We start from the raw sequence: 13,251 nt of genomic DNA on the forward strand, positions 1-13,251 counted from the left end.
CTACGTGAGCGCTTTTTAGGCTTAAAGTCCCCTTGCGTGGTGAAAATACCGCCTGAAATTCTTGTCCGAAATCGTAAAGACGTGAAAAAAGTTGCAAGGGTTTCTCCCCCCCCACCCCCCTTTTTTTTTTTTTCCTTTTTTCTCCTCTCTCCGCAGCCTCTCGGTGTCTCCCCGCGTTTCATCCTGCAGCTGCCGCCCGCAGCACGCCCGCCCCCATCACCCGGGTTTGGGGACGGCCGGGTGGGGTTTGTGGGCTCCCCTCTCCCTCCCCCGCCCCTCCAAGGCAGGAGGGAGAGGGTGGGGGGAACGGACGACGGACCCGCGTTGCAACGGAGGCGGCTTTAGCCTAGAGCCCCGCTGCGCGGCTCGGCGGGAGCGGCGAGGGGAGCTCGGAGCCGTCCATTTTAGCGGGCCGGCCCTCGCCGTGCTGCGGGCACGGGAGGGGGTGGAGAACCGGCAGCGCCTTGGGGGGGGGGCGTGAATCATCCCACAAATACACGCTGAGAGGTTGTGGCAGCAGAGAGCAGGGTTTGAGTTGGTTTGGGTTTGGTGGTTTTTTTTTTTTTTTCTTTCTTTCTTTTTTTTTTTTTTTTTTTTTGCCCTCCTCCAAAAACATGGCTGAAGCTGGGACGGGTTTTTTAGAGCAGCTGAAATCTTGCATCGTCTGGTCTTGGACTTATCTTTGGACGCTGTGGTTTTTCATCATGCTCTTCCTGGTCTACATCTTAAGGGTGCCCCTGAAGATCAATGACAATTTAACCACAGGTAGGGTGCGATCATCCCAGGGGTGCTCTCCCCTCCGTGGGTCGCCCGCCGTCCCCTTCCCCGTCCCCCGGGGGGCGGCGGGCCCCGCCGCCCCCCGGGGGACGGGGAAGGGGACGGCGGGCGACCCACGGGCGACAGCATCGCCACTGCCCCCTCGGATGCCGTCTCGGGGTACCCGGGGTGGTGGGAAGCAACCGAGATCCCCCAGAGCTTTGCTCTTTCCCCGCAGCCCCTTCCTTGCTCCTACGGGTGGGTTGGGTGTTCTTTTTTTTTGCAAAGGAGCTGGGGTGACTGACTCTCACTTAGTCCGGGCTTAGCCAGGGAGGGCTTGGAAGTACGCGAAGAGTTTCCTTTTGGAGCTGGGAGCCATAAAGTAGTTGTGGTACAGCAGGAACAGGCGGTAGAAATCCCAGCGTCACCCAGAGGGTGCTTTTATGGTGTGCAGAGAGATGATCTGCTTGTGGGAGGGGGGGGGGTGGGTTGTCACTCTCCTGCTTGCTTTGAGCTGCCAGAGGGATGCTGCAAAACGCTCTGCTTGCTCCTTGTGCCAGCGCACCTTGTCGCCTGCTCGGGTGTAGGGGCTGTAGTGGCACTGGAGGAGCTTCCCTGGCTCCTCTTTTATGGTGGGAGTAGAGGTAAAGAAGTCAAGATGACTTCAGGAGCGTAGGGCAAACTGCGGCCGTGCCCTCGCTCAAGTTTGCTGTTTCCTGGAGTTGCATTTCTCACTGGACTTCTACTAAAAGGAATCAAGATACTGATTTTTTGACTAGCAGGTTCTCTGAGAAGAAAGTAGCGCGTTTGATTTTCAGGTAGTAGCTTAAGCTATGTATACTGGTTTTACTGCATAAATGACAAATAGCAGGACTGATGTTTCCATGCCGCAATCTCATGCTTCTTCTCTACTTCTGAGAATAACCGAGAATTTCAGGGGCTTGAGCAAAAATGTGCGGCTTGTTCAATTCACAAGCCTAAGGCAGGAACAACCAAAAGTAATTTACATCTCGTATGTGCCTGGTCTCAATTCATTTCCATAACAGGCTTATCTCTGATGTAGACTGAGTAAGTATGTAAATACAGACCCATCTTCAATCGCAGGGCAGCTCGTTCTTTCTGGGAGCTTTCTCAGGAACAGGTGACATTTGCATGTATGGGGGATTCCAGAGGAAAACTGTATTTGTGGAAAATTCTTGGTTCCTTTGAAGGATAAAAAAGGACTGGTTATTATGGGGAATATGCTTGGATTTGGGCAGTATATGCAGTGGAATTAATATATTTTCCTGTACAATTTATATTATACTTGAGCATTTTTTAATAGAATTGAAACTGATAAAAATCAGGTATCAGCTTATTCTTCTGAATGATAATAACACGTGCAGGTTTGCCGGAAGGTTATCACTGTTGCAGTGGACTTTGCTTTGACTGTTAAGACTCACTAAGGCAGTATGCCACTGCTATACTGAATCAGCAGTAACTTAGGTAGTGTTAGCCAGTCTGAATTGGGCAGTTATGTCTTTATCTCCAAATGGCTTATTTTTTTGCTTCCTATCTACCGTGATCATTTAATCTTTTTCCCCCCACACTGGAGAAGGCTTTCGGTTTTGGGGGCAGATGAGATGTAACCCATGTGGCATCCCTGCTGCTGGGAAGCCGAATGTTATCTGTGTGCTCTTCACCCATCTTTCTGGCCTGCTGTCATTTAATAAGCCTTTGGCAAATCCAGCGTCAAAGAATAATTTAAAAAAAAAAAAAAGATTTGTCATACTGCAATTTTCTTCAGGCGTAGACAGTAAACACAATTAAAACCAGCTTTTAATTACAATTTTGATCAAACTTTCTCAATACGTCTCTGAACAAGTGTCCTGTTTCTTTTGGGATTGCTGCACACTGATTAGAACCAAATGCAGTTATTGTTGCTTGATTCTTAACGATTTATGTAATACATAAGTCCCAGGTAAACATTGCAGGTTGTGGTTATCAAGCAACAGTGTCAGAATACTCTTTATGATCTTTTTCACGATTGGAAAAAATCGCAGGTGCCCATCTGAGACCTAATCAAACCCCTCTGTTCTTTTTCCTGAGTTTGAACGAACGAATTCTTGATTCGCTTTCTCATTTGAAACGTTACTCCAGCCGTCTTCAGCTGAGTAATCTTGGTTTTTGTTGAAACGTCCCAAAATGCAAGTAAAATGACAGTATGAAACCAGCAAATCGGAGAGATTTTTCGCACCTGTGGGTTTTAAAGCACTGAGGGAGTTAAAAAGACTGAAGAGATTACCAGTAAGTCCCAAAGTGTGTGATGAAAATGAGTTACCAGGGAAGAACAATAGGCACAATATGGCCTTTATGCATCATCTTTTCCTAAATGGGGTTTATTAAAAAATCAGCACTGGCAATAACATGAGTTATTTTTGGTTTGGGTTTTTTTTTTTCCCAAAGCTTTTGTGAATGGATTAAAAGCGGTCTGATTCATTGTGGATTTTTTTCCCCCCAATTGATCACAGTGGGATACTGCCAGTGGGTTAAGGTTGCTCATAAAGTCTGGCCCCAGTCAGCAGCTGGCCCCAGATGTGACGCTAATCAAATGGATCTCAGTGTTGCTATGAAAACTTCTGCATGATGTAAAGAAATAATAAGGTGATTAAAACCAATGACTGGGCATTTTCCCAGAACAAGCTGGATCTGTTGGTGAGTTGAGGGCAAATAATCTGGTTTTCAGTACCACCAGAGGCAGGCTTAGACAGCCAGTGAGAGAAATGCAGTGCCGCAGGTGTGATTTGCACCTCACGAAATAGTGATTTTCAAGGGTTTTAGGTATTTAGATCAAACATCTTAACCCGAGTCCAGAGTGGGCTGCTGTGATCTGAGGGACTAGCGTGGCATGTAAGGGACAAGTACCTACCAGAGGGACTGGTACTTCAGACTGTTGTGTGATTTTGGTTTTCCATGCATGATGTCAGTATTTTTAAAAGGAAGTTGAAAAGCTAGAGAAGGCAGTGGAAAAATGATTTAAGGGCTGGAGAGAAGCATCAGAGCAAGAGATTTGGCTTAGGAGGTGACTAGATTACAGTTAAGAGCTATTGTCTTGGGGGAGAAATAAACGGTCTTTTAATCATGAAAAGAATAATAAGAATTGATGACTGGAAGCAGAGGGCAAACTCAATTTAGCCATAATCAGGCATTAATTTTTGATGAACCGTGGATCAGCTGCTAAAGGATCCTTTGGGTTTCCCAGGGCTGAAAGTCTTCATATCAGATGGCGAAATGAGAGTCACTAGTGTTCATACAGCCCTAAACTGGGTGTCAGCGAGGACTTGGGCAGCGGGCTGTGCAGCCGCGGCCGTCAGAGTAATTACAATGGTTTCACTAGATAGTCCAGTGGTCAGTTCTGGCTCTAAGTTACATTAAGATGAAGTGTGGAGCCTTTTTTCCCCCCTCTTTTGATGTTGTACAGATGTGCGTGTGTACGCGCCAAGTATTTGGTAGCTCTGGTACTGCAAGTCAGTCATTCTGTGTGTTTCATTGGGCTTCCAGGCTTGAAAGTCCTCGCAGTTTCGGGCAAGCATAATTTCAGTATCCTTAGCAGAGTAGATTACTGTGGTATAATCAAAGGGGAATCCAGTCTGTCATGTAAAAATATTCATGTTAAATCTTATTGTGGTGTTTCATCTGTTTTTGCATTTTATTGAAGCTTGATGTATGAATAAAATCATCAAATCCTTTATGAATAAGACTGAACTGTCATAACTGTGCCGTACCATTAGCCAGGAAGCAAGAGAGGAGGCTTAATATGCCAGGCTAAAATATTAAATAAAGAATAAGTAGTTGAGGAAGCACAGGTTATCCTCTTATTCCAAAATAATTAAAAGAAACATGATTATTTTATATAACGTGCTGTATTTTCCTCCCATGCTGGCACTCACACAATTTCTGAATGCCACATTACTCTGAGCTAAGACACACCTCTTCTAAAAATGTGCAACCCTGTTTGTTTTTCCTGACATAACAGTTTGGCATTCTAGTCATATCCTAAGAAGGAGAAAGTCCCAGAAGTCGAACAGCTTCTGATGATTTTATTTACCCCGTCGAAGTGCAACAGAAAGATGGATTTAATACCAGAGCATTAAGTGCAACTGGCTTGTGACAAGGCAGACAGGAGGAAACCTTTGGGTTGCTGAGGGTAGAGGAATCAGAATAAAAATGTGAATAATAATTTCATGGGTATGAGCAGCTCTGGGTTGAATCTAGCTCTGTCAGTGTCTGCAGAGTATTATTAGCTTTCTGCGGGACATCCCACTTCAGCTGCACTGGAGCAAGGTCCCACACTGTCACCAGTTGAACATCTAGAGAAGGGAGGGTTGGAAATCTACAGCATGAAAGACAGAGAACAACGTTGTCCTGCCGGGCCCTGGCAGAACCACAGCTGGAGGAGGAAAATATCAACTTGGTGAGAGGCTGGTGGCAGTGACGAAGGTCAGTTCTGGGGAAAGCAGTGGTTTTCTTCACTGAGATTTTTAAATTGTTATTCTGACATTCCTACTGAAATAATCACCTAGAATTTTAATTAATGTGGGATTTTTGACAATGTAATAGGTTTCTCTTAGATCCCAGAGCCTGAGCCGCTGTGCATGGTGCCAGCTGTCTGGAGAGGGGAGGAAGGAGGCTGATGTACAACAACGCTTGCAGCACTGGCCAACACCGGATTACTCACTCCCAGTCAGGGTTTGTGCATGCATGGGCAGGAGGATGGAGCAGACGTGTTTGAAGTGTCTCCTCTGTTCCCTGTAAAATTAGGATAACAACACTTTATCTTCATCCAGGAGTCTTTCTGAAGACATAAAACGGAGAGGTTTTTAGGCAGCCAGATGCTATGGTGATCTGGTCTACCTCAAATGCATTCACATGTGCATTGCACAGGCTTTCATAAATAAAGCACTTGGACCACTCTTGTCTCATTGAACCCTCATTTTGTGAAAACTATCCAGTGTTTAGCTATGCAAGAAAGCTGGGTGTGATTCTGTAAGCAGAAATACTGCAGGAGATGAGGAGATGGAGCACCCCTCTCAGGTTCAGGCTGTGCTGTCTTAGGGTGGTGGTTGTTGTCAACGAAGTTCATCTCACCTCTCTGATCTTCCCTCTCTGGGCTTCCTGACCTTGCAGATACATGCTTGGTATCAGTGCAGTGTGGTCCAATAGGATGCAATTTGAGAAATAAGTAACTTTTCATTCCCACAGTCTCAAATTCAAGTAGCAGCAGAAAACATTTGCCTGTTATTAAAATTCAGCTAATGGTCACTTTTTTTCCTGCTGGTGATATTTGGCCATCTGGAGCTGCGTGTGCGCAGGCCGGTGGTGATAAAGCACCCTTAGGACAGAAGGCCTTTTGTCAGCCAGGGGTTTGTCCTCCCTGGGCCAGGGCGCACGACTGCGGGCGCTGGGGCTGCCGGCGCCTGCGCGGCGTGCTTGGTCACGGTGCGTGTCGCCATGTGTTTGCTGTGACAGCACCTTGACAGCGTGGTCAGATGGTGGTGTTCCCCTTCATAAATTTAAGCCTGGGAAGGTAATCATGAGGGTTGGAAAACATTAACCTGCTGAAGGCCAGGGAATTTCAAATTGATTACAAACAAGTGAACAGCTTCTTTTGAGAAGAACTGAAGGACAGTTATTTTTACAGTCGCAGACTTGCTGGTAGTTGCTTGGCCTTCTTTCAAAGTCGTTTGCCATCATTGTGATGGGTTTCCCTGTAAGAGCCTGCTGTGTGAACTACAGAAGTGAGTGTGGTGATGTGACCACGGAATATCTGGAGCAGAATTCCTATGCCACCAAAAGCAGATGGAGAAACTCATAGCTCCCTGCAAGTGCTGTGTGTAGGGTTTTTTTCTGCCTGAACTAGACTGTTGAGAGCAGAATTTTAAATACATGTCTACTTCTGGCAAGGTCAGCATTAATTCTGCATATGGCTGTCACAGAAGAAACCATGTCAGTTATATGTAGATAGTTTGCCCACTGACCCCAAATCACTTGTCTTTTAATTTTTGTGTTTCTCAGAATGTAAATGAAGTTGTTCCTCAATGCTGATCTTATTTTTCTGCAGTCCTAATGGAATTAAAGTAAACAGTGTTTTGTTTACTGTTAACCTCCATCTTCAGTTGTATCAGTTACAGTACCATAAAGTGTTCATAGTGGCTGCCAAGCCTCCAGACAGGGTTTGGGTGTTAGAGGCTTCTTTGGTCTGCCTTTTTGGGTTTTGCAAAAAATTAGTTGTTACCTGGATATAGGCTAATATTCAAAAAGTTATTATAAAACAGATTTTAACCCTTATTTTAGGCACATGTATTTCCAGCATGGTACACTTGGAACCTTTCCCTTTTATTTTTATGGAAAGGAATACGATGTGCATATGATGTGCCAATAATTGTGTGTTATTTTTGGCAAAAGCCTTTGTAGATGAAACTTGGGATTCTTGTGGGAGGAAAAGCCCTAACGAAACTTGTTAGATCAATTCCAGAGGAATGCAGCGCACAATGATACTTGTTTTCTACAAATTTTGGCATTTCTTCACAAGTTTAATTTTTTTCATTGAGCTTAATTTTTCAACCAGCATCAAACGCAGGAAACTGACTGAAGTTTGTAGCAAAGGCAAGGTTTTCAGAAAATACTTCTTAAAGAAAATTACTTTCATACTACAAAAGTTCTAGAAGATTTGCAGCCAGTATTTCAGGGGAAATATGTAAGCCAGAGCATTCAAAATAATATTTGATAAAATCTTGAGGGAGCTTATGGTAACGCTGGCTGATATGCAGCCACGGAGTTGTACTGCCGGCTTTTAACTGAAGTCTAATGTCCTCCGTGTGCTGATGAAAATTTTCAGAAGTGCTCCTAAAACTGCACATATGTCATTGGGTTTTCCCAAAGCATCCGCTGAGTGCCCGGCTAAATTTAGGCTGAAAGAACACAAGCCCCGTTGTTCAGAGAGGTTGTAGGTCTTACTTGTCGGAGCAGCCACAAAACTACTATGATTCTAAATTAGAGAAAAACTTCAAGACAGATTTTTAAAATGGTTATTTTGTAAACAAAACAAATGCAAAAATCTAGATCATAAATTTGCATTTGTGAAAGATGCAAGAAGTGTTACGTAGTGTCAGTGCCTAAAGAACTGAAAAGAGAAAGAAATACATAATTCTGTGCCAAAGCTCTACGTTAAGTGAAAGACAGAAGGACGTGATGCCTGCCTTGAGAGCAACACGTAGCAGGAATTAGGAAGCTGATGTTGGATAAAAACGGGGTTTTGGGGGAATGGTATGTCTGCGATTCTGAAAATGGCAGCATCTCTGAGAGGAGCTACACAGAGCCTAGCAAAAACACATTGCTAGCGTAAAGAAGCTCAAACTGTTTACCTAATCACAGAGAAGCTCCAGTAGCAACTTGGTGGTAGCTATGGAGGAGTAAGAGCTTTAATCTAGTTGACAAACATATAGTAAGTTTCCTAAATATTTGGAGTTAAAATGTCTGGGTTATACTTGGGGCCAAATAATCAGTGGTCTGAAGAAGCACCCTGGCTGTGAGACAGGCTGGGTGCCATGCCCTCGCCTTAGTAGAAACAAAGAATTGATAGGTGGTTGCTTATGCTGTAAACTATGCGGTGGGAAGAAAATAGCAGGTACTAAAGTAGCCTTTAACATAGGGGAGACAAATCTTACAAAAGTGGGTGACTGCAAGCTGGATCCAGAGGAATTCACATGTGAAGCATGTTTTTAAAGGAGATTTTTGAAGATGTGTGTGTTTGGACCCAGCTGTGATGACAAGCGATGCGATGGCTTTGTAGCTTTGGCTGTTGTGGTATTAAGACCGTCAGTGTGATGAGGATTGCCAAGCTCAATCCAGGGGGAACGGGAGCGAAATCTAATGGCCTGTGATAAACAGGAGAGCTGACTAGCAGCAATGCTGTCCTGTGGAGATTAAAAAAAACAACCTGCAGCTGGAAGCGATTGCTGACGGTGTGCAGGTATGTTGTGCAAGCACGGAGGCTCTGATAGTCCCCGGATGTGGCAGGACTTTTGTGCATGTGCCAGACCGCCGTCCCCACTGGGTCCAGGGTTTCTGTGCGCAGCTCGGTCAGCTGGCGGGCTCTGTGCTTAAGGGAGAGTTATTTGTCGTGTTGGCAGGTGGTAAAGCAAATAAAACCAACAAGTGGTGACTTATATTGGATGATCGAGCAGTTTCTTCTGGACTTAAATCTACAGAAAGGACACTACCCTCAGAAAATTATGAAGATAGTGTCTTTTGTGCACCAGTCACTACTCAGGATTCAGCTTTTTCATAACAAGACTAGTTGTTTATGAAGATATTTTGTATTTAACAAAAAAAGCCCCTACTCCGGACATCTGTTGGTATGTTGAATCCAACTGAGAGTTATGTTAACTGTAGAGGAGAAATGAGGCAGAGGGAAGTGAGACCCCAGTCCTGCAAACCTTCAATGTCATGATTTGTTCTGCAAGCATAGGTCCAGGGGTTTACTGCAAAGGTAATTAATGGGCATGGATTCTTAACGACTGTGGCCTAAATAATTTGCCAAGGTACTGCAGGAAGCCTGTGGCAAAACTGGGGATAGAGTCTCCGGTCTCTTAAGTCCAAAGCAGTTTTCCCTCTTGTAATTTGATGGTTGCATCTAAGTTTTACCTTTTCTACCGGAGCTACTTCAGGGACGTATTTAGGGCATTTGTCAAAGAATTTAAGATAAAACCTAGCTTGGTCCTGTGGCCAGACTGTGAGGTGCTTGCAGGGATGTTGCTCCTCTGTTGGCTGTTACAGGGGGTGTCTGAAGGCCCCTTCCACCTGTTTTTAAATTAGCTCTTTGTGGTACTGGAGGCTTCTATTGAAAGATTGTATTATAAACTCCAGCTCGTCCTCGTGTCTGTGAAGTGTCATGTGGACCGGTGATGCTGCCTAAATACTAATGAGTGAAGGTTGCATTGTAAACTCCCAGCACAGGCTAATTGGATTTTTTTGTGTGTGTGTTTCTTAGTCAGGCACTGCAGAAGGGCAACCAATTTTAACACAGAGAAGACTAAGCTTAAGCAACGATAATGCATTTAAAGAGAAGAGTTAATGTCATGCTTTCATCAGACAGAACAAACAAGTTGTTACTGCTAAGCCTGAGGAAAGGACTTAAATTCAAAGTCCAAATCAAAACTTGCCAGTTGCTGAGAAAAGACAAAGATTTATTATCGCGGAGTCTAAACTGGAGATTTATCACTGCGGTAGATTCAATGCTTAAGTGATTAAGTGCACTTAAATATACCAATTAGGAGGATGAAAGCTATAGGGCAAAAATGAAATGCAGTCATTGTAAGATTCCTCTTCTGCACAGTGTGCCAACTGCAACCATGAGATTTAATTTCCAGCTCACTTTCTAGAAATAAACTCGGCTTATTAAATGTCAAGCCTGTTAGGTTGATATGTTAGGTCTTGTGCTCAGTGGAAAGACACTGAGAGGTCAGATTTAAAGCAGAAGAAATGTTATTGTCGTTGTCTTTTTATTTAGTACAGCTACCATTCATTTCTCAAGAAAATGAGCGTGTCACCTGAGAGTGCTCTAAATGTTGATATTCACTTACCTAAATGTTTTGATGGCACTGCCTGTATGTTTTATGCTGAGGACTGAAAATCGTTTGCAGCGCAGCTTGGTCTGGAGCAAGGTTATATGATCTGCTAATGCACTTCATCTTCCATGTGAAATTTCTTTTGCTATTTTTAATTCCAAAGTGAACTTGATAGCAGCATACCCATATGTTTTATACAAGTCTCAGCTTGGAGACCCAGACTAGTCATTTCCTCGGATTTTGAAGAGAAGGTTAAACCAGACCCCATTAGGAGAGGGCATGCAGCTAGCTTGTCATACTCTGTGCAGGGGACGAGGGGCCAGAGAATCCTTGCGTGTGACTCAAGCCGCTTCTTGAGCAGAAACCGACTTTGTGCAGCAGCAGGACGCCACAGCCGAGCTGACGTGCTTCCCTGCTGAGAGAGTGACTTGAGGGGGTCTCGTGCAGTGCTGCGGTGATGCAGACCTACCGGTTTTAGGAGCCAGGAGGGTCTTCTTAATAGCGCTTGACTTTATGGATTTATCTGCCCGCTCAGAGTAGGCTCCGTGCTGGGTGGTATAGAAGTGCCTTCTGGTCCCGATGTCCCTCTGTCCAGCTCTTTCGGTCAGGACAAAGGAGGAGTATTACAAGCACAAGAGAATCTCCTTAGCACTAAATTTTGTCCTACATACTCCTAACTTGGATTTCCCTCCAGAAATCCTTGTCAGAAGGCTATGGTTTTAAAGTACTGGTCACAGCTGTGTTAGCAGCAGCCCCAAAAGCCGTGCAGTCTTGTGGGGTACATGAGCCATGAGGAGCTCTCGCTAGCTCCAGGACTGTTGAAAATGCCTGAACTGCAGGATTTGCCTTGGCTGGCGAGGGAGGATTTGGCTTGTGTTACAGCTGAGGGTGTTTTGTCACCAGCTGTGCAGGAGCTGGGGTTTTCCCCCTCGATGTCCTCGCATAGCTCCCCTGCCTCCTGTGAGGGGTAGGTAGGAGCTGTGTAGTGTGGGACTAAAGAGGTGGACGGAGCGCTCTGGGTCCCTGACTCCAGTCCTCAGGCATATTTTATGTTATCTTCCTCTGAATCATTGCACTGAAAGATTTTTCTGGAACTTGATAACTCGGATGGTTAGCAATCTTGCTCTTACTCCAGCGCAGGTGTATTCGTGGCTGCTTGCATGTGTTTGCCCGTGTGACAGCTCCCTCCTTTACCTTCAGAAACTGCGTCGCCGCCTTGAGGACCAGTTCCCAATGCACTTACATGGGGTTTTCCCTCCTTGTCCTTCCCTTGTGAGGTTGTGTCAGTTAGGCTGTCCTAGCCTGCTCTCCTAAAATGGCTGGATGTCCTTGATTATACTAGTAGTACTCTCCTCTTTCCGTTTTCTATCTGTTTCATAATTGAGTAACCATCATACAGCAAGGTAAGGCTTTTTTATCCACCATATGTAGTGTATTCTTTCTCGCCTTCCACTGGAAATATTTTGCCATGTAGTCGTATGGTTAAAATTGCCCTTTTTTGTGTCCGTATCTCCTGGGTAGATTGTAGCAGTATGTGGTCATATAGTAGGTATGGACCTGTCACGCCAGCTGACCGGCCGTGAGCAGAAACCCTTTGCACCATTAACTTTGATCCAGCTTCTCTGACGGCTCATACCAGCCGCCTTCTGCACCCCTCTGTTTTTGGTAATGAAAATAGTCAGGTTCAGCTGACAGCTCCATGGGCTCTCCTCATAGCCCAGTGCTCCCAGGCAAGCTGCAGGTTTCTCCACCTCTGCCAGTTCCTCCCTCTCTTCCCCACGTCTCCTGTTTTAACTAACTTCCAATGGCACTGTCAATACTTCACTGAAATCTAGATGGTTTAGAGCTACTAATTTTTCTTGGCTAGAAAACTAGCTATTTTTAATAAAGAGACACATCTGGTTGGTCTGGCATGATTTATTTATTTTGTGTTTTATCCAATTTTTCATTTACCTCCGTTGCTTAATTTATTGTTATCTTTAAAATTCTGAAGTTTCACATAGTACTGCTTTGTCAGTAGTGCAGTAGCTTGGGTCTGCATATTAAATATAGAAATATGAGGTATTCTGGCATAGTTTGGGGAGTTTAATCAATTTATTAAAACTGTCTTGGTGCCGTGCTTGATTTTTCAAACGCCACTTCTTTCAGTAAGATGATTTATGTATATTCCCTTCATTTCACACTCAGCCATGTCTTGACCGTGTTAAGCTCTTTGAATTATGGCTGTTTCTCCTGTCACAGTATCTCTTTTCTTCCACTTTTGTTATTCTTTTCCTCCACATTTAACAGTTTTGTTCCCGTTCAAAAGTGAAGTAAGTGTTCACTTTGTTTTGGGGGCTACTGCATCCTATTTCTTACCTTACTGTCTCATTATTTATTTTGTTGAAGTAATCTTACTGGTTTGCTGGGTGTATTTTGATATATATGAAGTGTTTTTATACAGCTCTTAAGGTACAACTCAGCCTGACTTTTAGCAAATATAATTTTATTTCTGTGCCTTTCGTCCTCACCAAAGCAGAGGGGAATCTTTGAACATCCCAGGTCTTGTGGGTGTTGTTTGTACAGGGCTGATGTTGCTTTATTTTAAACCCTTGGCTGATAGATTGGTGTCTATGAGGTAGAAGTGGAATTTAGCTTTCGATGTTTGTTTTGACAAAGTCTGTGTAGCAGTTCTGGCCTGCTTGAAGCAGCCAGCAAAGCTCCTGCTGGCTCTAATGAAACAACTGTGTTGCCCAGAGAGTGTTTTGACATTAGGTCCTGGTGGAAGAGGGTATTTAGCATGAATAACTCCCCAACACCCCCCAGCAATCTGAAATAAGCCTGCACATTTGCTGCCTTCCTGTATTTGGAACATCATAGATATCAAGAAACTGAGAACTAATAGCAG

General features: G+C 44.4%; 1 protein-coding gene across 3 annotated transcripts in view; it reads left to right on the forward strand.

Annotated features, from left to right (window-relative positions):
- The first annotated feature begins 472 nt into the window (after positions 1–472).
- ST7 (suppression of tumorigenicity 7) overlaps positions 473–13,251 on the forward strand; it is a 160,348-nt gene continuing 147,569 nt past the window's right edge. Inside the window, exon 1 of one of the 3 annotated variants that reach the window (XM_075081122.1) lies at positions 473–765. In XM_075081122.1, the coding sequence (XP_074937223.1) occupies positions 615–765 (151 nt within the window). In that variant the 5' untranslated portion in view covers positions 473–614. The remainder of the gene's footprint in view (positions 766–13,251) is intronic. The other 2 variants (XM_075081120.1, XM_075081123.1) reach the window with 2 other exon arrangements.

This window comes from Phalacrocorax aristotelis, chromosome 1 (assembly GCF_949628215.1).
Source record: "Phalacrocorax aristotelis chromosome 1, bGulAri2.1, whole genome shotgun sequence".
Classification (NCBI taxonomy): domain Eukaryota; kingdom Metazoa; phylum Chordata; class Aves; order Suliformes; family Phalacrocoracidae; genus Phalacrocorax; species Phalacrocorax aristotelis.